The sequence below is a fragment of the Tetranychus urticae genome, chromosome 3 (genome assembly GCF_039701765.1).
Source record: "Tetranychus urticae isolate SD_2017Ah chromosome 3, NJAU_TeUrti_SD_1.0, whole genome shotgun sequence".
Taxonomy (NCBI): domain Eukaryota; kingdom Metazoa; phylum Arthropoda; class Arachnida; order Trombidiformes; family Tetranychidae; genus Tetranychus; species Tetranychus urticae.
Window position 1 is genome coordinate 13,391,467 of NC_142960.1, and position 23,622 is coordinate 13,415,088.

General features: G+C 33.0%; 3 protein-coding genes across 5 annotated transcripts; all 3 read right to left on the reverse strand.

The window, feature by feature from the left end:
- Window positions 1–1,607: 1,607 nt before the first annotated feature.
- LOC112539056 (uncharacterized) lies at window positions 1,608–18,277 on the reverse strand. Of its 2 annotated transcripts, none has more exons than XM_025161197.2 (4): window positions 15,951–18,277; window positions 2,833–2,995; window positions 2,299–2,408; window positions 1,608–2,217 (listed from the first exon to the last, which is right to left on the reverse strand). In XM_025161197.2, exons 1-4 carry the CDS (start codon window positions 18,235–18,237, stop codon window positions 1,733–1,735), a joined length of 3,045 nt encoding a protein of 1,014 aa, XP_025016965.2. In that variant the 5' UTR covers window positions 18,238–18,277; the 3' UTR covers window positions 1,608–1,732. The 2 variants fall into 2 exon arrangements, with proteins under 2 accessions (XP_025016965.2, XP_089125917.1); XM_089269791.1 differs by lacking the exons at window positions 1,608–2,217; window positions 2,299–2,408; window positions 2,833–2,995 and adding exons at window positions 14,351–14,968; window positions 15,048–15,157; window positions 15,700–15,865.
- On the reverse strand, window positions 5,754–9,530 carry LOC149093404 (uncharacterized). The gene is made up of 4 exons (XM_089269794.1): window positions 7,511–9,530; window positions 7,282–7,447; window positions 6,593–6,702; window positions 5,754–6,426 (listed from the first exon to the last, which is right to left on the reverse strand). The coding sequence occupies exons 1-4, from the start codon at window positions 9,528–9,530 to the stop codon at window positions 5,939–5,941; spliced, it is 2,784 nt and encodes a 927-aa protein (XP_089125920.1). The 3' UTR covers window positions 5,754–5,938.
- Window positions 18,278–19,852: 1,575 nt separating the features above from the next.
- Window positions 19,853–23,174, reverse strand: LOC149093405 (uncharacterized). Of its 2 annotated transcripts, XM_089269797.1 has the most exons (3): window positions 20,642–21,505; window positions 20,415–20,577; window positions 19,853–19,967 (listed from the first exon to the last, which is right to left on the reverse strand). In XM_089269797.1, exons 1-2 carry the CDS (start codon window positions 20,862–20,864, stop codon window positions 20,480–20,482), a joined length of 321 nt encoding a protein of 106 aa, XP_089125923.1. In that variant the 5' UTR covers window positions 20,865–21,505; the 3' UTR covers window positions 19,853–19,967; window positions 20,415–20,479. The 2 variants fall into 2 exon arrangements, with proteins under 2 accessions (XP_089125923.1, XP_089125921.1); XM_089269795.1 differs by lacking the exon at window positions 19,853–19,967 and having other exon boundaries at window positions 20,510–20,577; window positions 20,642–23,174.
- Between the last annotated feature and the right edge of the window lie 448 nt (window positions 23,175–23,622).

Below are 23,622 nucleotides of genomic sequence, written 5' to 3' on the forward strand. Positions count from 1 at the left end.
ACATTTTCAATACAGGTTTTTCAGCTTTTTCACTATTTGGATTTACTATGGCAGCGGATGCAGTAATTTCGACTAGAATTGACATTTTGGTGAATAAACAAGAGCAGAGGTAGAGTTACTGAACACTTATAACTAAAAGCTTATTGAGAGTCATGTTTGTGTCCATTCTAAGTAGCTTATAGTTGAACCGCTTAACTCTTTGCGACTCAACCTATATATCTTCTTAAGTAAATGCAAACAAGTGAATGAAGGAATACCATTGAGTTAACACAAACGCACTACGGATGGAGATAAGCAGCACAGCAGATAGCCATCCACACCCGCCAACCTACTCCACACGTGACAAACAATCCTCTATGGTCAACCTATGCTTGCGGTATTGAACTCGATAAATACTTTTCTGTTAATTTCCTTGGTGAGTTCGCAATATAAGCCAGTAAGAGGCAGTGTTTTTGCCAAAGTAACATCAAACTTTTCAACTACAAACTCTTTTTTGCATTTCTCTAGAACCAACGTTATGGATCAGTCTCAAGTATCGCTTGTAAGTGAAATGAAGAAGGAAAAGAACAGACTTCAGTCATTCTACCAAGGCTGGAATAATTGGACCAATGGAATAGAATGCCGGTACGAGCTAGCTAAGGATGGTGTCTACTATACAGGCAAGGGAAGAATCTTCAAGTGTGCTTTTTGCGATTTTGAATACAACGTGCCATGATCTACATGTATGACCTGCGTTGGGTTGATAATAGAGAACAGAGGTAAAGAAATCAGAAAAAGTGTAAATTGAATGTTGATAAGAGAAGTGATAGTCACGAAAGTTTGAGAGAAAGTGAAAAGTGAAAGTGATTTTCAACACCTTCGCGAAAACTTCCGGGTCGCGCATTGTTAAGTTCAACTCAAACCAATAGAAATCAAAGGATTCATAAATTCGAAATGCTTTTTCCAGGGTTATTCGTTATTTTCATGTGTGCTTCATGCTATTTTTCTGTTTTTTGCGAAGCACTAATTCCATGCTTTTGCTAGATAAATACTCATAGCTTACTCTCTATCCTGCTGCTTTTATTTACTCAGAGGATTTCAGCAAATAGCAAATGTTTCCTACAATGAATATATGAGCGTCGCCAGATCAGTTACAGTTATCCTTTTGTTTTTGACTATTCTAAAGATTAATTATTGAACGTTCAACTGTCATTTGATATCTCCTCCCCTCCTGCTAACTTCAAACACCAAATGGCTCTACATACCATATCTCCCCTTATTTCATTCCCTCTATTCTTTCCTCCTACCATCATCTTAAGCTCCGCCTTTTCTAGGAGATATCCCTTACTTACTACTAACATTTCATCATTTGAAATTTTATCAATTATTCATGCAATAAGCTATTAAACATATTATGATGATTATCTATTATTTAATTACAATCTTATTTCACACAAAACCCATCTAAGACTTCAACAACTAACTTTTTAAGTTCATTTACAACAAAAAATCAAGATGAAATTCCAAAGTCCTTTACAATCACGCTTTCTGGGTTTTCACATTTCATGAACATTTTCCATGAAAATTATTAACAACTATTGGCCAGCCCCAAAATTGCAGAAATCGTCTGAAGATACAGAAAAATTTAAAATCAAATTTTTTATCTAAACGTCGATTTGCTTTTCAACATAAACAACTAAAAATGCAGCTTCAGTTTTCCTGTAATGATGTGAATTTTTGGTTGCCAGCTAGTCTATGAAATGATTCCTTTTTTAGCAGCGAATTCAAATGCAATGATACCGCCAGCAAAGGCCATTAAGCAGACTATTGTCCCCAATCCAATTGCTATCTTCAAATTGTTTGATTTAGTTGATGATTCAGATGGTGTTATTAATGCAGATGGCTGTGGATCAGTTTTACTTTTTCCTGTGATCTTTTTGTGATTTATGTAAATTGAGCAAATTTTGTTGCTTTTTGTTTCTTCAAATAGTCCAGTTTGATTGGTATTACTTGGTTTCAAGTTTGTCAATGAACAACTCGTCAATGGAACACTACTATCGGCAATTTTCTCATAATAAATTGTTTCACAGAATTCAAGAGTAAAACAATTAGAATCTGAATTGCATCTGGAAGCACAGTGTTCTAGTGATAAATGGTCAAAGGTTCCAACAATTGATTCTTTCATGTTATCTTTCAATGCAAGTCCAACTTTATGTTCATAATCAAGTTCAGATTTTTCTGTGGAAATGAAAAGGTTGTTGAATTAGTAAATATTAACCAGATTGCAAAGTAATGTTAGATCTAAGTCTAAGTTCTTACTTGAATAATGAGAACATCCAGATTCAGCCAAATTCCAGTTTGTTGCATTTATTTGATGAGCTTTGTCTATCTCAATGTGGTTAACATGCAAGAAGCAGACAGATTCATTTCTATATTTCATTTGTGATGATAAATAAAATTAAAATTCATGAGAACTATTCATAAATAAATTCACCAACAGCATTATACATGTATTATGTATTAATAATATGTCATAATATGTATTAGTTGATGACACGCTCTATTAGAAAAAAAGCTCAAAGGTCAAAAAAGAATCGATGTTCTTGAAAGACTCTTCAAAAAAAGGCGAAAACTTATTGACAACGCTATTATTAATATTAGGTTGAGTCAGGTTAAATCATATTAATAAGTTGGAAGCTGTAATCTTTCTCATGCGGCTATTGATGAATAATATAATAAAATGATAATGACAATTAAATAACTGTCAATATCCTCATGCACTGTTCATTGAAATATCGAAACTTTGCTATCAGTTCTTTAACCTTTCAATATTCTATGATAGTTTTGACTTACCTTTTATAATTATCTTGGCAATAATCAAATGATTCACAATTGAAATCATTTGAGTGAGCACACGTTTTAGCACAGTCAACAATTGGTACATTAGATATGGTTGAGACGGCATCCAGAACTAGACTTTTGCCAGGATACTCATGAAATAGATTCATAAATGATTCTAGATTAAAATCAAGGAATGAAATTAGTTCAAGAAACACAAATGAACGCGACAGTATATTTACTTTGATAGATGTTGCATCCATCTGCATGGCTTGTTTTATCTTTAAATGAGCCTTTCAGTGAATTTAATGTTTCTCCACTCAGAACACATTCCTTATTCTGGTTAACACAATATGAAAGGGTATTACAATCATCGTCATTCATACAAGCCATGAAACAATCTTGAAGAGTACTTTTCTCGATCTTGAATAGTGCTTCATTGAAATGACGATCAGTTTTGAACATCGGAAAATCTTCAGCTTTTATGGGTCTGGAACCGCTTAAATGTAGTTCCTGGGAAATGTCACCAATCTCTTCAGGTCCATTCACAATGAACAAATCTTCAACATAAATACCAGATATGTCTACATTAAATTCACCTGCTTCGATCTTATTCCTTATCTGTTGCAACACGTGTGGTATTGTTGACAAATAATTTTTATCAACGAATGGAGTGACCTCCGTTATTGGTCTAGTGTAAAATGTGCAGCCTGGTCTAAATTCCTTCCTGGCGACATAATATTACTTTGATACTTTGTAAAAATTGAACAATCGTAATCGTCACAATAACTAAAATCATTACAGTCAGGATTCGCACTGCATAGGTGTTCACAGTCCTCGACTTTAGATCTTTGCACAGTATTTGAAGGATCCATAATAGTATATTGATTCGAACGACTATAAGCCTGGATGAAATGCACACGATCATAAAGCTTAACAGTAATATAGATATCTGAATCAACTCGTTTTGCATGAATTTCACCAATGCGAGTTATTGGAATGAACGAAGCCAAGTATTCTTCTGTGGATTCCTTAAATCTTTGAAGCATATATTCTTCCATGTGTTCTATGTCCAAATTAGGCTTTGAAATGAAAAGTTGAAGCCAGATAAAGCTTCCAGGTTCTTCATAACAACCAGATACATCGAATCCATCTCCATATTCAAAGCCATAGCCTAAGTAATTGATAATTGTTACTTCAACTTGAGTTGGATTATCAAAGGCACCATAATAATAATCACTTCGATCTGGGGTGAATATGACTTTACTTGGTTCGAATAAGCTGTTATTCCTTTCATAATAATAATCAACAATGGCATCAACTTTATTCGAGAAGAAGTTCGCAACTCTGTATTCCTTCACTAGCAATGGTCCTAACGGTATTTCACCAATGAAAGTTGGTGTATGATCTCGAGTTGGTTTCATTACCAGATAATACAAGAGATTGAATCCACGATCTTCATGAAAAGGCCAACGAGTGACTAGTGTAACATCAGACGAATAATTTGATGTATAATAATTGCATCGACCAGTGCGTTCATCCACTTAGAATCGTCCTAAAGAAGAGGCATTTCAATGGAACGAACGAAATCGGTTCCTTTTTGAATTAATTATGAAATAACATCACCCACTTTGATTACTCGAGCAAATGATTTGATAGGGTAACTGTCAGGGTAAGTAATTATCGCATCCATTTCCATAGCAAACTCGTTAACTTTACCAAAAAGTGGTAATGGAGTAGATGGACGAGTACCTTTACGAGCACATCCATAACCCAATGGATATGGAATGGCATCAGTTGATGTTATGACCAACGGTTCGAACATGTAAAAGTTATAAACATATTTAGACTCGGAATCAACTTGCTTTTTAACTGTTCGAGTCTCATTTACTGAAATAACCGTCTGAGTCTCAATCCATTCAGGATAATACAACGAGAGCCGATAAGGCAAAGAGGTCTTAACATCAAAGTAAAAGTCAATGTAAAGTCCATTAGGATTGGTACAATAAAACCAATGATTAACAGTACGACCTTCAATCAGTTCGGATCCTATGAATGAAGCTTTATCACTAATATTGTTGGCATAAATCATCAATACTGTTGGTCCCAAATGAACCAAATCTTCAAATATCTCTGAACTAGCGACAATATCTTTTGGTTCGAACCAATCTTTGATCGATTCAACTTTTTCATTCTGTATTAAGTCCATTCTTTTACATTTATTTTCACGAACTGAAATCTTTTCCTCTGTAGAATGATAATAGTAATGTCGATTCATTTTATTAATGGCTGCCTCCAAGTCAATATATCCAACATTATTTTCCCCGTCAAAGTAATCATGGACCAAGGTGTTATAATAAATCGAATTACTGATTTCAACAGACGAACGATAACCAGTTTGTTTATCAATCAAACTGAGAACATTTGGAATTTTCAATTCACCGACTTTACCCCTTTCAGGGCATTTGAAATCATCACAAATAATAGAATAAAATAAGTAAAGAAAACATAATAGAAAAGAAAAGTTGAGATCAATCTTCATATTGGAATTAATTGTTGATGTCCTATTTTTAAGTTGTGTAAAGTGACTAAAATGTTGAATTGTCAATGAAATGAGCTCGTTGAAATATTTATTTACTTTTATTTCAATAAAAAGAATCGATTAAATGTTCCAAAACATTTTATCTCAAAAAATTATTAGCACTCAAAGGGGCGTCATAAGATCATCCTAGATCTAATCACATTCACATTAAGGTGAAAATGAATTAAAATCAGATGATTATATTAACTTTGCGCAGCATTAACTGTGACCATTTTGATCTGCATATTGAGTAATAATATGAACGAACTATTAGATTATACATTCAATTATCTTTGCGTTTCCCTTATTCTGTCAATTTATACTCTCGCTGATGACCTGTAATTGATGATGTCCAACATTTTATCATCTGAAATTCTATCAATTATTCATTCAATAAACATGATCGTTATCTATTGTTTATTACAATTTTACTTCACACAAAACCCACCTACCTTCATGTGGTTATGTACATTATTGATCCCGGAAAGGTTATGATGTTACATTATTAATACAATGATGTATGAAATCTATGAAATCTGTCTATGAAATGATTCCTTTTTTAGCAGCGAATTTAAATCCAATGAATCCACCAGCAAAGGCCATTAAGCAGACTATTGTCCCCAATCCAAATGCTATCTTCAAATTATTTGATTTAGTCGGTGAACCAGATGGTTTGATTAATGTCGATGGCTGTGGGTCAGTTTTACTTTTTCCTGTGATCTTTTTGTGATTTATGTAAATTGAGCAAATTTTGCTGTCGCTTTCCGGTACTTCAAATAGTCCAGGTTGGTTGGCATTACTTGGTTTCAAGTTTGTCAATGAACAACTCGTCAATGAAACACTGCTATCGGAAACTCGATCATAGTCAATTGATTCACAAAACTCGAGAGTAAAACAATTAGAATCTGAATTGCATCTGGAAGCACAGTGTTCTAATGATAAATGGTCTAAGGTTCCAACAATTGATTCTTTCATGTCATCTTTCAATGCAAGTCCAACTTTATGTTCATAATCGAGTTCAGATTTCTCTATTAAAGTAAAAAGATTGGATAATTAGTAAATATTAACCAGACTTTGATCAAAGGTTTGATTGAATAAAAGGATTTTACTATGTGAATGTTAGCCAAAACAGCTAACTTTTTTATAGCTTTAGAATACTTTGCCAAAATGTTAGATTAAAGTTAAGTTTTTTACTTGAATAATGGGAACATCCAGATTCAGCCGCCTTCCAGTTTGTTGCATTTATTTGATTAGCTTTATCAATCTCAATGTGGTTAACATGTAAGAAACAAACAGATTCATTTCTGGTAGGAAATGGATAAAAAATAAAATAACGATTCATTAGATCTGTTCATAGATGAACACACAATTATATTATAATACAACAACTTTACAAGTATCATTATCCATCAAGTGTCTAAATGAAAAAGGGGAATGAAACAAATTATTCTTAGATTTCTTGTTTCTGTCTATTTGTCTATCTGTCGTATTCTTAACAGTTCTGAGAAAGGCTAAGCGAAATCTTTGTTTTAACTAAAGGATTATTGAGGTGCGTTGAATTTTTGACTATGGAGTGGTAACTGAAAAAATGAATGTAACTGTTGCTTCGTTAATTGAACTTAATGTTTAATTAATTTCGATTGCCTGTTATGTAACCTGTTGGGGCTAGTTTAGGATAAGTTTGATCATTTTTGCAAAATGAAAAATCTTTAAATAATCTGAAGTGTATTGATTAACTAATCATTCCCAAACTCAGATTATGACATGATTGATATCCATTTATTTGTTAAAATAGATTTTAAATTAACTAGCAAGGATTTTCATTCAAGTTCACATAAGAAATTAAAAATACAGTGATGCGGTTAATTAAAGTCTCGACTTACCGTTGATTATTATCAATATTACAATAATCGAATGATTCACAACTGAAATCATTTGATTGAGCACATCTTTTAGCACAATCACCAATTGGTACATTAGATATGGTTGAGACGGCATCCAGAACTAGATTTTTTCCAGGATACTCATGAAATAGATTCATAAATGATTCTAAATTGAAATTGAGAAATGAAATTAGTTCAAGAACACAAATGAAAGTGAAAGTATATTTACTTTGATAGATGTTACATCCATCTGCATGGCTTGCTTTATCTCCAAGTGCGTCTTTCAATGAACTCGGTGTTTCTCCACTCAGAATACATTCCTTGTTCTGGTTAACACAATATGAAAGTGTATTACAATCATCATCATTGACACAAGCCATGAAACAATCTTGAAGAGTACTTTTCTCGATCTTGAATTGTGCTTCATTGAAATGACGATCAGTTTTGATCATCGGAAAATCTTCAGCTCTTAAAGGTCTTGAACCACTTGTATATAGATCCTGGGAAATATCACCAATCTCTTCAGGTCCATTCACGATGAACAAATCTTCGACTGATAGACCAACATTGTCTAAACGAAATTCGCCTGCTGAGACTTTATTCCTTATCTGTTGTAGTACGTGTGGTATTGTTGACAAATAATTTTCACTGACTAAATGAGTGGCCTCCGCTCTTGCTCTATTATAGTATGTGCATTCCGATTTGTATCGTCTCGATGGGATACCATAAAGATTGGCATAAAGTGAGCAGTCATAATCGTCACAATAACTAAAATTATAACAGTCGGGATTCGCACTGCACAGTTGTTCACAGTCCTCGCCTTTAGATCTTTGCATGATATTTGTAGGATTCATCAACGTATGTTGATTCCAATATCGATAAGTCTCAATGAAATGTACACGATCATAAAGCTTGACAGTAACATATATGTTAGAATCAACTTCTTGTACATGGATTTCACCAATGCGAGTTATCGGAATGAATGACGTCAAGTATTCTTCTGTTGATTCCTTGATTGTTACCATATTGTATTCACTCATCCAAGGATTTGAAATGAAGAGTTGAAACCAAGTAAAGCTTCCTGGTTCTTCATAACAACCAGAAACATCGAATCGATCTTCAAAATCAATGTAACTGTCTTGGTAATTAATTATAGTTACTTCAACTTGAGTTGGGGCATCAATGGAATCATAATAATAATCACTTCGATCTGGAGTGAATACGACCCTACTTGGAACAGTATTACTGGTGTTCTGTGTGTAATAGTAATCGACAATAGCATCAACTTTATCTGCGAAGAAGTCAGGAGCTCTGTATTTCATCACTCGCGCTGGTCCTAAAGGTATCTCACCAATGAATTTTGGTCCATAATAAAGTATAATATTTGATTTCATAATCAGATAAGACAATAGATTGAAGCCACGATCTTTATGGACAGGCCAACGAGTGATTAGTGTTTCATAACTCCCATAACCTGATGTCAAATAATTGCATCGACCAGTGTGTTCATCCACTTGAAATCGCCCTAAAGGAGGAGGCATTTCAATGAAACGAACGAAATCAGTTTCTTCTTGAATTTCATATGAAATAACATCGTCTCGTTTCATTACTCGAGCAGTTGATTTGATCGGGTCACTATCAGGATATGTTAGTACGGCTTCCATGTCCATAGAGAGCTTTTTGACTTGACCAAAATCTGGTAATCGAGTAGATCCAGGAGTACCTTTGCGAGCACACCCATAACCCAATGGAAATTGAAAGGCGTCAGTTGATGATATGACCAACGGTTTGAACATGTAATAGTTGTAAACATATTTAGAATCGGAATCAACTTGCTTTTTAACTATTTTTGTTTCATTTACTGAAACGACTTCCTTAGTCTCGATCCATTCAGGATAATACAATGAGAACCGATGAGGCAATGATGTCTTAACATCAAAGTAAAAGTCAATGTAAGGTCCATTAGGATTGGTACAGTAAAACCAATGATTAACAGCACGACCTTCAATCAGTTCGGATCCTATGAACGAAGCTTTATCACTTATAATGTTGGCATAAATCATCAATCCTGTTGGTCCCAAATGAACCAAATCTTTAAACAGCTCTGAACCTGCGACAATATCTTTTGGTTCAAACCAATCTTTGATTGATTCGATCTTCTCACTCTGAGTTAAATCCAAGTTTTTGCAAGTTTTTGCACCAATAGTAATCTTTTCCTCTGTTGAATGATAATAATAACTACGACTCATTGTATCATGGATGGTTTGCTCCAAGTCAATATATCCAACATTATTTTTACCATCAAAATAATCATGGACCAAGGTGTTATAATGAATCGGAGATGAAATTTCAACAGAAGAACGATAACCTGTTTGTTTATCAATCAAACTGAGAACATTTGGAACTTTCAATTCACCGACTTTACCCCTCTCAAAGCATTTAAAATCATCACAAAGAATTGAATTAATTGTGAAAATAATAAAAAGGAAAAAAGAAAAGTTGAGATCAATCTTCATCTTAGAATGAATTGTTGATGTCCGATGTTTAAGTTTTGAAGAGTTGCTTCAATACTCAATTGCAATGAAGGGTGAATCCGATCAAGAAAATTATTTAGATAAAAATTTTATTGAAATAAAATCTTTTGATTAGATAAAAAGTTTTTTATCTTAACTAAAAACCTAGCTAAGCTTTTTAGCTATTTACCAAGCTTTCTTTGATTTCTATTTAGTGCCAGTCTTTTCTAATTCAAGAAAAATAGTTTATACTGAATTTTCACTGATTCGGCTGGGTGTTTTGTCCATCAGAAAACCATCAAAAAAATTGGAAGCTAATTCAATTCAATTTTAAACTCGACTCAACTAAACCACGTTTTTAAATCAATGAAAGCGCAAGACAGCAATCTTAATAAAAATATGAGTTCGGAAAAATTAAAAATGTGACGTAGTAAAAACGTCACACTTTTGTTCACTCTTATCTTTTTTATTCACATTCCCCTCTTTTTATCTAAATAATTTTCTTGATCGGATTCACCTGAAATAAACTAATTGGAATACTTTTTTACTTTTATTTGAATAAAAAGAAGCTGCAATCGAATGATTGAGCTAGAACATTTTATCTCAAAACATTAGCACTCGAATGGGCGTAGTGAATGAAGATCATTCAAGTTTTAATCTTACTTAAATTATAAGGTGTGAAAATCAAATGATTATATTAAATATTGCTACTTTCATTAACTAATCTGATCGTTTTGTACAAGAAATATGATTTGACTATTCTAGATCATTTTAACTATTCATTTGATTTATTTCATCTGCAATTTCATTAATTCTGAATTGATGAATTTATTTAATTATGTCTTGTAAGCAATGATGTCCAACAATCAATAAGTTGAAATCCTATCAATTATTCATGCAATAAACTATTAGCTATTGTTTATTACAATCTGATTTTACACAACATCCACCCACTGAACAAATAGCAAATTTTAAGTTCATTTGCAACAAAAAAACAAGAGCAAACCCAAAATACTTTATAAGCACGATTCCTGTGTTTTCACATTTATAATCATTCTAAACATTATTATCAAAACTATGGACAATTAATTGCTAATGTACCTGATTGATTTTATGATTTTTGTGACTTGATGATAGATCTGTTGTGTGGTTCAGTAGCTGAATTAGCACAGATTTTCTTTGGTGCTTAGTCATATTATGTCAAAAGTAAAATCTTACGACTAATGCTAGTCAAGAAAACTAGTTATACAAAATTTGATCGCAGTTTCAACTTTGACCTCAATTTTCATGGAAACTCGACCAGAAAATTATTTTAATAGTGTTAATGGACTCCTTTTTCTGACGCTTAGAACCTCCAAAGTCTCTAATCTTAACTCAAAAGTCAAAGTGTTATTTGCCAATGGTTCTTATATAAATACATGTTGCATCAATGCATCACGCAGATTAAGATTGAATAATTATTAAACATTCATCTTCAGTTTTCCTCTAATAATGTTGTTTTAGGTTTTCAATAAGTTAGTCTATGAAATTATTCCTTTTTTTACAGCAAATTTAAAGCCGATGAATCCACCAGTAAACGCCATTAAGCAGACTATTGTCCCCAATCCAAATGCTATCTTCAAATTTGATTTAGTCGGTGAACTAAATGGTTTTATTAATGTTGATGGCTGTGGGTCAGTTTTACTTTTTCCTGTGATCTTATTGTGATTTATGTAAACTAGCAAATGCAGCGATCATGATTGATCGCGAATTTATTTTCACTGTGTACGATAAATGTATTTCACATTTAAACACTCAAATTCTAAATCAAGAATTTTTTCTGGTAGGCAATTATTGACGAAGTTGAGTTCAAAATTTTTCATTTGGTCTCTTCTTGTATAGCCGAGGCACGAGATTTTTAACAAACTCTTTACTTGAAGAATAGTTTTGCATAGAATCCTAGCCCAACAATAAACCATCAAACTATTAAATAACCAAAATGTTTTTCCCCCAAACACAATGCTACAAAATACGGATTCTGCATTTTTCTCCATACCCTATTTAAACGTGAATTTCTCATTAACCTGAATTCTGATTAACCTCTGACTATTTATGGACATGTAGTTCAATCGTAGCTTTCAGTCTGTGCAAAAATTTCCCGTAGAATCTTCTCCGTTTAGTTACAATTTTTACAAAAAATTTATATATTGTATGGATTTAGCAAATTTTGTTGTTGTTTTTTGATCCTTGAATAGTTCAGGTTGATTAAAAATATACTTGTTTTCAAGTTGGATAATGATGATGAATCATCGTCATTGCTCGTCGATGAATCACTACTATCGGCAATTTTCTTATGATAAATTGTTTCACAGAGTAAAACAATTAGGATCTGAATTGCATCTGGAAGCACAGTGTTCTAATGTTAGATTGTCAAAGGTAGCAACAACATTCCTTATTCTGATTAACACAATATGAAATTCTACTCCAATCATCGTCATTCATAAAAGCCATGAAACAATCTTGAAGAGTACTTTTCTCCATCTTGAATTGTGCTTCATTGAAAAGACGGTCAGTTTTGATCATCGGAAAATTCTCAGCTCGCAAAGGTCTTGAACCACTTGAATTTAATTCATGAGAAATGTCACCAATCTCTTCAGGCCCACTCACAATGAACAAATCCATCGGAAATCCAATGTGCAAATGAATTCGCCTGATGAGACTTTACTGTTTATCTGTTGTAATACATAGTGCCATTTCCGACAAATAATTTGTTCTAACAACCATTGAATCTCTAGAATAAGGTTTGCAGTCCTCATTGCGGTCTGTTTCAGCATTCTCATAATAAAGATTTGTTTTAACAAAAATTCAACAATCCTAATCCGAACGATAACTACTAATAAAATGAGTTTATGGTTACGCCAACTTTAGGTGGAGAGCTAACGAAATGAAAGTAAACATCACTTCTATCTTTGGTGAATATGACTTTACTTGGAACTGAATTACTGGTATTCTGAATATAATAATAGTCAATAATGGCATCAACGTAATCATTGAAGAAGTTAGTTGATCTGTACTCAACAGTTTTTTATATTTTTTAGCCAAAAGCCTTTCTCTATGATTATTGAAGGTAAGAAGGTTGATTCAAAGACTTATGTACACATAAAGGGAAAAATATTTTGGACAAACCTGTTTAGCTTACTTTCGATGGAGATTTTGGAAAGTGTTTAATTTTATTGTTTTTTTTATTAATTAATATTTAGTATGACCTCCTTGGGCCTTATAATTTGTTAACACACGTCTTGGCATACCCAATATCAATTTATTTATGTAATTTTGAGGCAAATTATCCCAAATTTCCTTTAATTTGAATTTGAGTTGCTCTTTGTTATTTGGACCAAATCGATCCTCATTCAGCTTTCTTTTCATGTATGCCCAAACATGCTCGATTGTGTTCATATCTGGTGATTGGCCTACCCAATCTAAACAATTTATACCTTCAAATTTTTTAAATTCTTGAATGAATTTTGAACGGTGACATGGAGCACCATCATCTTGAAATACAAGCTTTATCTGTTGATTCTTGCGATAGAGTGCATAAGATATTCTTCCAAAATATCCATGTAAGCGTTTGAATCAACAGTGGAATCGATAAAACATAATTCTGACTTACCATTGTAGCAAATTGCACCCCAAATCATGACGCTTACAATATCATTGAGAAGCTGATCATCCACCTTATTGTTACGTCCTAAACGCTTTTTGAGACCAAGTTGATTATTAGTTTCACGGTCTATGATTTTATAAACTGAAGATCGAGAAATTTTCAACTCACTAGCTATTAAACTTGTTTAAGCTATTACAATGTTTTTTTCATTTCAGACACTTTTCCTTTCTTGAGAGTTCTTAAGATTTGCTCTACTTGGTTGCTGGTATTCTGATTATGCTGATTGTACAAAATTTATTCAATAAGCCAAGCAGAAGTGAAAAGGTGTTGCACAAACTGAAACATAGAGGCCGGGGCGTGTGAGTAAAGGTCAAATTTTGATAAGCTGTGCTTATGAGTTTAGACCGATTAAAGAAAATGTTTGAGAAATCAAAACATCTAAGTCTATGGATGATTTACAATCTTACTTACTGTTAGTGCTAGATCTTGTTGGTGATCGTACAGAAGATTGAGAAAAGTAACTTGTAAATGTTGAAAATTCTTGGAAATGAAAACAGATTTCATATTTGATTCTAAAACACAAAGTTCATGTATTGGAAAAATATTGCTTATTAGCTGAATTAGCACAGGCTTTATTCTTCAATCAGTCATACTATGTACAAGTTCACCGTAAAATCTAACGATTAGTCAAAGAATGATCATTTAAGGTGCTAATAACTTTATATTCAAATATTTAGCCTCAATGTTTTTATACCATTGTCGAAAGCGTGAAAACTACTGTTACATTGTAGAAGTGTTTAACTCATGGTGGATACATAACAATTTTTTATCAGCTTATAAGTTTTAGCTCTAACTCTTACAGTCCAAAAACGGCTGATTCAATTGAAAATCGACGTTGTCTGTTCCACAAAAATCGAAAATTTTATTTCCAGGATAAGCGGTGTATTTACAGGTATTAGTTGCACAAGAAAAATGATTTTGAAAAGAAAAGACAAGAACAAAATCCTCCAATAATGTTAATTTTTGACTGTCACTAAGTTAGTCTATGAAATTAATGCTTTTTTAGTAGCAAATTTAAATCCAATGAATCCACCAGCAAAGGCCATTAAGCAGACTATTGTCCCCAACCCAAATGCTATCTTCAAATTATTTGATTTAGTTGGTGAGCCAGATGGTTTTATTAATGTCAATGGCTGTGGATCAGTTTTGCTTTTTCTTCTGATCTTATTGTGATTTATGTAAATTGAGCAAATTTTTTTAGTGCTTTTTGTTTCTTCAAATAGTCCAGTTTGATTGGCATTACTTGGTTTCAAGTTTGTCAATGAACAACTCGTCAATGGAACACTACTATCGGAAACTCGATCATAGTCAATTGATTCACAAAACTCGAGAGTAAAACAATTAGAATCTGAATTGCATTTGGAAGCACAGTGTTCAAGTGATAGATGGTCAAAGGTACCAACAATTGATTCTTTCGTATTATCTTTCAATGCAAGTCCAACTTTATGCTCATAATCAAGTTCAGATTTTTCTGTCAAAGTAATAGATTGAATAATTAGTAAATAACAACCAGATTTTAGACAATTTCATGTTAAAGTCAAGGTTCTCACTTGAATAATGGGAACATCCAGCTTCAGCCAACTTCCAGTTTGTTGCATTTATTTGATGAGTTTTATCAATCTCAATGTGGTTAACATGTAAGAAGCAGGCAGATTCATTTCTGGAAGCGATTGGGATACAAAAATAAAATAACAATTCATTAGAACTGTTCATAGATGAGTACCCAAATATACCACATCAACTTTACGAGTAGCCTTATCAAGTGTCTAAAATGAGAGCAAGTAATTATTCTCCGATGTCTTGTTTCTGTCTATTTATCTGTCTTGCAAATTCGTCGTATTCTTAACAATTCTGAGAAGGGCTAAACGAAATCTTTGTTTTAACTAAAGGATTATGGAGGTGTGTTAAATTTTTTGACTCTGAAGTGGTATCTAAGAAAAATGCGTTGACTGAAGTGTATTGCCAAATTCAAACTCAACACGCCATCTGATTGCCTAATATGTAACCTGTGGGGAAAAGTTCGAGACTAATCATTCACAAACTTTTTCCTCACAGGTTATGATATGATTGATACATTTTATTCGACTATTTGTTATAATAACTTTAAATTAACTATCAAGGACTTTCATTCAAGTTCATTATTCACATATTCACATACACATTTAAAATACAGTGATGCGGTCAATTGAAGTCTCGACTTACCGTTGATTATTATCAATATTGCAATAATCGAATGATTCACAACTGAAATCATTTGATTGTGCACATCTTTTAGCGCAATCACCAATTGGTACATTAGATAAGGTTGAGACGGCATCCAGAACTAGACTCTTGCCAGAATACTCATGGAATAGATTCATAAAGGACTCTAGATTGAAATTGATGAATAAAGTTAGTTCAGGGAGTACGAAAGAATGCGACAGTATACCAGTATGTATACAGCATGTATTTACTTTGATAGATGTTACATCCATCTGCATGACTCGTTTTGTCTTCAAGTGCGCCATTCAATGAACTCGATGTTTCTCCACTCAGAATACATTCCTTATTCTGGTCAATACAATATGAAAGTGTATTACAATCATCATCATTGACACAAGTCATTAAACAATCCTGAAGAGTACTTTTCTCCATCTTGAATTGTGCTTCATTGAAAAGACGGTCAGTTTTGATCATCGGAAAATCTTCAGCTCTTAAAGGTCTGGAACCACTTGTATGTAGTTGCTGGGAAATATCTCCGATCTCTTCAGGTCCATTCACGATGAACAAATCTTCAGCTGATAGGCCAATATTTTCTAAACGAAATTCGCCTGCTGAGACTTTATTCCTTATCTGTTGTAGTACGTGTGGTATTGTTGACAAATAATTTTCACTGACTAAATGAGTGGCCTCCGCTCTTGCTCTATTATAGTATGTGCATTCTGATTTGGATTCTGTCGATGGGATACCACGAAGACTTGCATAAAGTGAGCAGTCATAATCGTCACAATAACTAAAATTATAACAGTCGGGATTCGCACTGCACAGTTGTTCACAGTCCTCGACTCTAGATCTTTGCATGATATTTGTAGGACGCATCAACGTTTGTTGAGTCGAATATCGATAAGTCTCGATGAAATGTACACGATCATAAAGCTTGACAGTAACATATATGTTAGAATCAACTTCTTGCACATGAATGTCACCAATGCGAGTTATCGGAATGAATGACGTCAAGTATTCTTCTGTTGATTCCTTGATTGTTACCATATTGTATTCACTCATCCAAGGATTTGAAATGAAGAGTTGAAACCAAATATAGCTTCCTGGTTCTTCATAACAACCAGAAACATCGAATCGTTCTTCAAAATCAATGTAACTGTCTTGGTAATTAATTATAGTTACTTCAACTTGAGTTGGGGCATCAATGGAATCATAATAATAATCATTTCGATCTGGAGTGAATACGATCTTACTTGGAACAGAATCACTGGTGTTCTGTGTGTAATAGTAATCGACAAAAGCATCAACTTTATCTGCGAAGAAGTCAGGAGCTCTGTATTTCAGCACTCGCGCTGGTCCTAAAGGTATCTCACCAATGAATTGTGGTCCATAATATAGTTTAAGAGTTGGTTTCATAACCAGATAAGACAATAGATTGAATCCACGATCTTGATGGAAAGGCCAACGAGTGATTAGTGTTTCATAATACCCATAATCTGCTGTTAAATAATTGCATCGACCAGTGTGTTCATCCACTTGGAACCGCCCTAAAGGACGAGGCATTTCAATTAAACGAACAAAATCAGTATCTTCTTGAATCTCGAATGAAAAAACATCGCCTCGTTTCATTACTCGAGCAGTTGATTTAATAGGGTCACTATCATGATATGTGAGTATCGTTTCCATGTCCATAGAGAACTTTTTGACTTGACCAAAATCTGGTAATGGAGTGGTTGCACGACCACCTTTTCGAGCACACCCATAACCCAATGGAAATTGAATGGCTTCATCTGATGTTATCACCAACGGTTTGAACATGTAATAGTTGTAAACATATTTAAAATCGGAATCAATTTGCTTCTTAACTATTTTTCTTTCATTTATTGAAATGACTTCCTGAGTTTCAATCCATTCAGGATAAAACAACGAGAACCGATAAGGCAATGAGGTTTTAACATCAAAGTAAAAGTCAATGTAAGGTCCATTAGGATTGGTACAGTAAAACCAATGATTAACAGCACGACCTTCAATCAGTTCGGATCCTATGAACGAAGCTTTATCACTTATAATGTTGGCATAAACCATCAATCCTGTTGGTCCCAAATGAACCAAATCTTTAAACAGCTCTGAATCTGCGACAATATCTTTTGGTTCAAACCAATCTTTGATTGATTCGATCTTCTCACTCTGAGTTAAATCCAAGTTTTTGCAAGTTTTTGCACCAATAGTAATCTTTTCCTCTGTTGAATGATAATAATAACTACGACTCATTGTACTATGGATGGTCTGCTCCAAGTCGATATATCCAACATTGTTTTTCACATCAAAATAATCATGGACCAATGTGTTATAATGAATCGGAGATGAAATTTCAACAGACGAACGATAACCTGTTTGTTTATCAATCAAACTGAGAACATTTGGAACTTTTAATTCACCGACTTTACCCCTCTCAGGGCATTTGATATCATCACAAATAATAGAATTAATTGTGAAAATAATACAAAGGAAAATAGAAAAGTTGAGATCAATCTTCATCTTGGAATGAATTGTTGATGTCCGATGTTTAAGTTTTGAAGAGTTGCTTCAATACTCAATTGCAATGAAATAAACTAATTGGAACACTTTTTTACTTTTATTTGAATAAAAAGAAGCTGCAACCGAATGATTGAGCTAGAACATTTTATCTCAAAACATTAGCACTCGAATGGGCGTCAGAAGATCATTCAAGTTTTAATCTTACTTAAATTATAAGGTGTGAAAATCAAATGATTATATTAAATATTGCTACTTTCATTAACTAATCTGATCGTTTTGTACAATAAATATGATTTGACTATTGTAGATCATCTTAATTATTCATTTGATTTATTTCATCTGCAATTTCATTAATTCTGAATTGATGAATTTATTTAATTATTTCTTGTAAGCAATGATGTCCAACAATCAATAAGTTGAAATCCTATCAATTATTCATGCAATAAACTATTAGCTATTGTTTATTACAATCTTATTTTACACAACATCCACCCACTGAACAAATAGCAACTTTTAAGTTCATTTGCAACAAAAAACAAGAGCAAACCGATTCCTGTGTTTTAACATTTATAATCATTCTAAATCAATATTATCAAAACTATGGACAATTAATTGCCAATGTTCTTGATTGATTTTATGATTTTTGTGACTTGATGATAGATCTGTTGTGTGATTTAGTAGCACTTCTTTCGCAAAAGAGTGGGTGGGTGTCTGCTACTTGATAATCAACACACAAATGTTATGATGTTTTGGAAAGATACTCCTTATTAGCTGAATTAGCACCGGTTTCTTTTGTGCTTAGTAATATTATGCACTAGTCCATAGTAAAATCTTACGACAAACGTTATTCAAGACAACTTACAACTTACTTGTTAGTTATACAAAAGGTTATCACAGTTTCAACTTTGACCTCGATTTTCATGAAAACTCGACCCGAAAAATTATAAAATTTAATAGTGTTAATGGACTCCTTTTTGTGGCGCTAGAAACTTCTAGAGTCAAAGTGTTATTTGCCAATGGTCCTTATATAAATATTACATGTTTCATCAATGTATCAGATTAAGATTGAATGATTCATAAACATTCATCTTCAGTTTTCCTCTAATAATGATGTTTTTGGTTGTCAATAAATTAGTCTATGAAATGATTCCTTTTTTGATAGCAAATTTATATCCAACGAATCCACCAGCAAAGGCCATTAAGCAGACTATTGCCCCCAATCCAATAGCTATCTTCAAATTGCCCGACTTAGTTGGTGCTTCAGGTGGCATTGGTTGTGGGTCAGTTTTACTTTTGTCTGTGATCTTTTTGTGATTTATATAAATTGAACAAATTTTGTTGCTTTTTGGTACTTCAAATAGTCCAGGTTGTTTACCTGGTTTCAAGTTTGTCAATGAACAACTCGTCAATGGAATACTGCATCTGGAAGCACAGTGTTCTAATGATAAATGGTCAAAGGTTCCAACAATTGATTCTTTCGTATTATCTTTCAATGCAAGTCCAACTTTGAGTTCATAATCAAGTTCAGATTTTTCTGTCAAAGCAAAAAGATTGAATAATTAGTGAATAGCAACCAGATTTTAGACAATTTTAGGTTAAAGTAAAGGTTTTTACTTTTGTTAGATAAATGGGAACATCCAGCTTCAGCCAACTTCCAGTTTGTTGCATTCATTTGATGAGCTTTATCAATCTCAATGTGGTTAACATGTAAGAAGCAGACAGATTCATTTCTGGGAGGAATTGGGATAAAAAATAAAATAACAATTTATTAGAAATATTTGTGATATTTAATAAATGTAATCAAAAAAGAATATTGCAATAACTTTTGAAGTGTCGTTAAAGAGGTTGTTTGAGGCTAAAGGTGATTACAGAAATTTCCATAGAAACACATGTGTATCGTATGTATTCACCACTGTGTATCGCAAATTTGAATCTAATAACGTTATGTGAATACAGTTGATGCCCATGTCAAGTTGGAAGCTACAATCCTTTTCATGTGGCTATTGATAATAGCCTATTATTATCTCTTTTAATTAATAAAGAATAAGATTATATCAATCATTAAATAATATGCATAACTTATGTTATCTATATCCTTATGCATTGTTCCTCTTCATTGATCATTTAATTGTAGTATCACATAGTGTGTCAAAAATTTAGTGATAGTTTCGACTTACCGTTGATCATTATCTTGGCAATAGTCAAATGATTCACAACTGAAGTCACTTGATTGAGCACATCTTTAAGCACAATCATTAATTGGTACATTAGATATGGTTGAGACGGCATCCAGAACTAGACTTTTGCCAGGATACTCATGGAATAGATTCATAAATGATTCTAAATTGAAATAGAGGAATCAAATTAGTTGAAGAAATACAAATAAATGCGACAGTATATTTACTTTGATAGATGTTACATCCATCTGCATGACTTGTTTTGTCATCAAGTGCGGCTTCCAATGAACTCGATGTTTCTCCACTCAGAATACATTCCTTATTTTGGTCAATACAATATGAAAGTGTATTACAATCATCGTCATTCAAACAAGCCATGAAACAATCTTGAAGAGTACTTTTCTCGATCTTCAATTGTACTTCATTGAAATGACGATTAGTGTTTATCATCGGAAAATCTTCAGCTCTTAAAGGTCTGGAACCGTTCGAATGTAGTTCCTAGGAAATATCGCCGATCTCTTCAGGTCCATTCACGATGAACAAATCTTCAATTGATAGTCCAGATATGTCTAGAACTAGCTATCCTGCTGAGACTTTATTCCTTATCTGTTGCAACACATGTTCCATTGTCGAAAAAAAGTTTTTATCAACGAATGAAGTGACCTCCGTTACCCATCTAGAATATTATGTGCATCCTTGTGTATATTGTTTTTGTGACCAGCTATAATGTTCTGTAAGAATTGAACAATCGTAATCATCACAATAACTGAAATCATTGCAGTCGGGATTTGCTCTGCAAAGTTGTTCACAGTCCTCGACTTTGACTCTTTGCAAAATATTTGAAGGATTCATAACAGTATATTGATTCGAACGACGATAAGCCTCAATGAAATGTACACGACCATAGAGCTTAACAGTAATATAAACATTAGAATCAACTTGTTGTGTATGGATTTCACCAATGCGGGTTATTGGAATGAATGAAGTCAAGTATGTTTCTGTTGTTTCTTTGATTTGTTCAAGATTGTATTCACTCGTCCAAGGATTTGAAATGAAAAGTTGAAACCAAGTACAGTTGGTTTCAACTAATTGGTATAATACTGGAATGGTTATACCAATTATTACCTGGATAATAATAGGGGAACAACCAGAAACATCGAATCGATCTTCATACTCAATGTAACCGTCTTCATAATTAATTATGGTTACTTCAACTTGAGTTGGAGCATGAACGAAATCATAAAAAAAATTACTTCGATCTTTGGTAAATATGACTTTACTTGGAACAGAATCACTGGTGTTTTGTGTATAATAATAATCGACAATAGCATCCACTTTATTCGAGAATAAGTTAGCAGCTCTGTATTCTTCCACTCGTAATGGTCCTAAAGGTATTTCCCCAATGAAAGTTGGTGCGTGTTCTCGGGGTGGCTTCATTACCAGATAATACAATAGATTAAAGCCACGATCTTGATGGAAAGGCCAACGAGTGATTAGTGTAACATCAGACGAATAATCTGATGTTAAATAATTGCATCGACCAGAGTGTTCATCCACTTGGAATCGTCCTAAAGGAGGAGGAATTTCAATGGAACGAACGAAATCGGCTCCTTCTTAAATTTCGTATGAAATAACATCGCCTCGTTTCATTACTCGAGCAGTTGATTTTATAGGATCACTATCAGAATATGTTAGTACTGATTCCATATCCATAGTAAACTCTTCAACTTGACTAAAATCTGGTAAAGGAGTAGATGGACGAGTACCTTCCCGTGCACATCCATAACCCAATGGATATTGAATGGCGTCATCTGATGTTATGACCAACGGTTTGAACATGTAAAAGTTGTAAACGTATTTTGACTCGGAATCAACTTGCTTTTTAACTGTTTGAGTTTCATTCACTGAAATGAATTCCTGAATCTCGATCCATTCAGGATAATACAACGAGAACCGATAAGGCAATGAGGTCTTAACATGAAAATAAAAGTCAATGTAAGGTCCTTTAGGATTGGTACAATAGAACCAATGATTAACAGCACGACCTTCAATCAGTTCGGATCCTATGAAGGAAGCTTTATCACTTATACTGTTGGCATAAATCATCAATCCTGTTGGTCCCAAATGAACAAAATCTTTAAAAATCTCTTAACTTGCGACAATATCTTTTGGCGCAAACCAATCCTTGATCGATGTAATTTTTTCATTTTGGGTCAAGTCCAACCTTGTACATATATTTCTCCAAACCTTAATCTTTTCCTCTGTTGAATGATAATAATAGCTTGTATCTTTAAAATTTCCTTCCAAGTCAATATATCCAACATTATTTTTCCCATCAAAATAATCATGAACCAAGGTGTAATAATGCTTCCAATTAGTAATTTCAACAGACGAACGATAACCTATTTGTTTATCAATCAAACTGCGAACATTTGGTACTTTCAAATCACCGACTTTACCTCTTTCAGGACAGCTGAAATCATCACAATGAACAAAATCAATTAAGTAAAGAAAACAAAGTAAAAAAGAAAAGTTGAGATCCATTTTCATCTTGTAATCAATTGTTGATGCTTGATGTTTACGTTGTTACAAGTGATTTCAATATTCAATTGTTAATGAAATGAACTAATCGAAACACTTTTTTGCTTTTATTTGTATAAAAAGTATCTTAAATTGATTGCATGGGAAATAAAATTTTATCTCAAAAATTATTAGCACAAAAATGGGTGTCAGAAGCTCATTCAAGTTTTAATCTTATTCATATTATAAGGTGTGAAAATCAAATGATTATATCAAATATTGCTACTTTCATTAACTGATGTTTTTGTACGAGAAGTATGATTTAAATAGATTATTTAATTGATTCATCTTAAAGCTTCATTAATTCTGAATTTAGTCATTAATGACCTGTAATTAATGGTGTCCAACATTTATAGATGAAATTTCATCAATTATTCATCTAAAAAATAGTCAACATGTGATAACTATTACTTATTGTTTATTTTTTATTTTACACCAAATCCACCCACTTTAAACAAATAACAACTTGCAAGTTTATTCACAACGAAAAACAAATTCAAACCCAAAGATATATTTACCCCATTTAAGATAACGGTAAGTTAAAGTTTCTTGTACCATTTAGAAGCTATAACTTGTAACACCCTTTATTCATCGTCATTACCATCACAATCAGATAAGTAAATTTCAT

Bases quoted from the DNA above. Each gene is read 5' to 3' on its own strand.
- LOC149093404 (XM_089269794.1), bottom strand. From the start codon at position 9,530: ATGAGTCGTAGTTATTATTATCATTCAACAGAGGAAAAGATTACTATT. The intron at 7,448-7,510 runs GTAAATATACTT...ATTTCAATTTAG, and splicing joins TGGATGTAACATCTATCAAA to AATCATTTATGAATCTATTT. The intron at 6,703-7,281 runs GTAAGTCGAGAC...ATTTCCTACCAG, and splicing joins AATATTGATAATAATCAACG to AAATGAATCTGTTTGTTTCT.
- LOC112539056 (XM_089269791.1), bottom strand. From the start codon at position 18,237: ATGAAGATTGATCTCAACTTTTCTATTTTCCTTTGTATTATTTTCACA. The intron at 15,866-15,950 runs GTAAATACATGC...ATTTCAATCTAG, and splicing joins TGGATGTAACATCTATCAAA to AGTCCTTTATGAATCTATTC. The intron at 14,969-15,047 runs GTGAGAACCTTG...TTACTTTGACAG, and splicing joins TGGATGTTCCCATTATTCAA to AAAAATCTGAACTTGATTAT.
- LOC149093405 (XM_089269795.1), bottom strand. From the start codon at position 21,851: ATGAAGCCACCCCGAGAACACGCACCAACTTTCATTGGGGAAATACCT.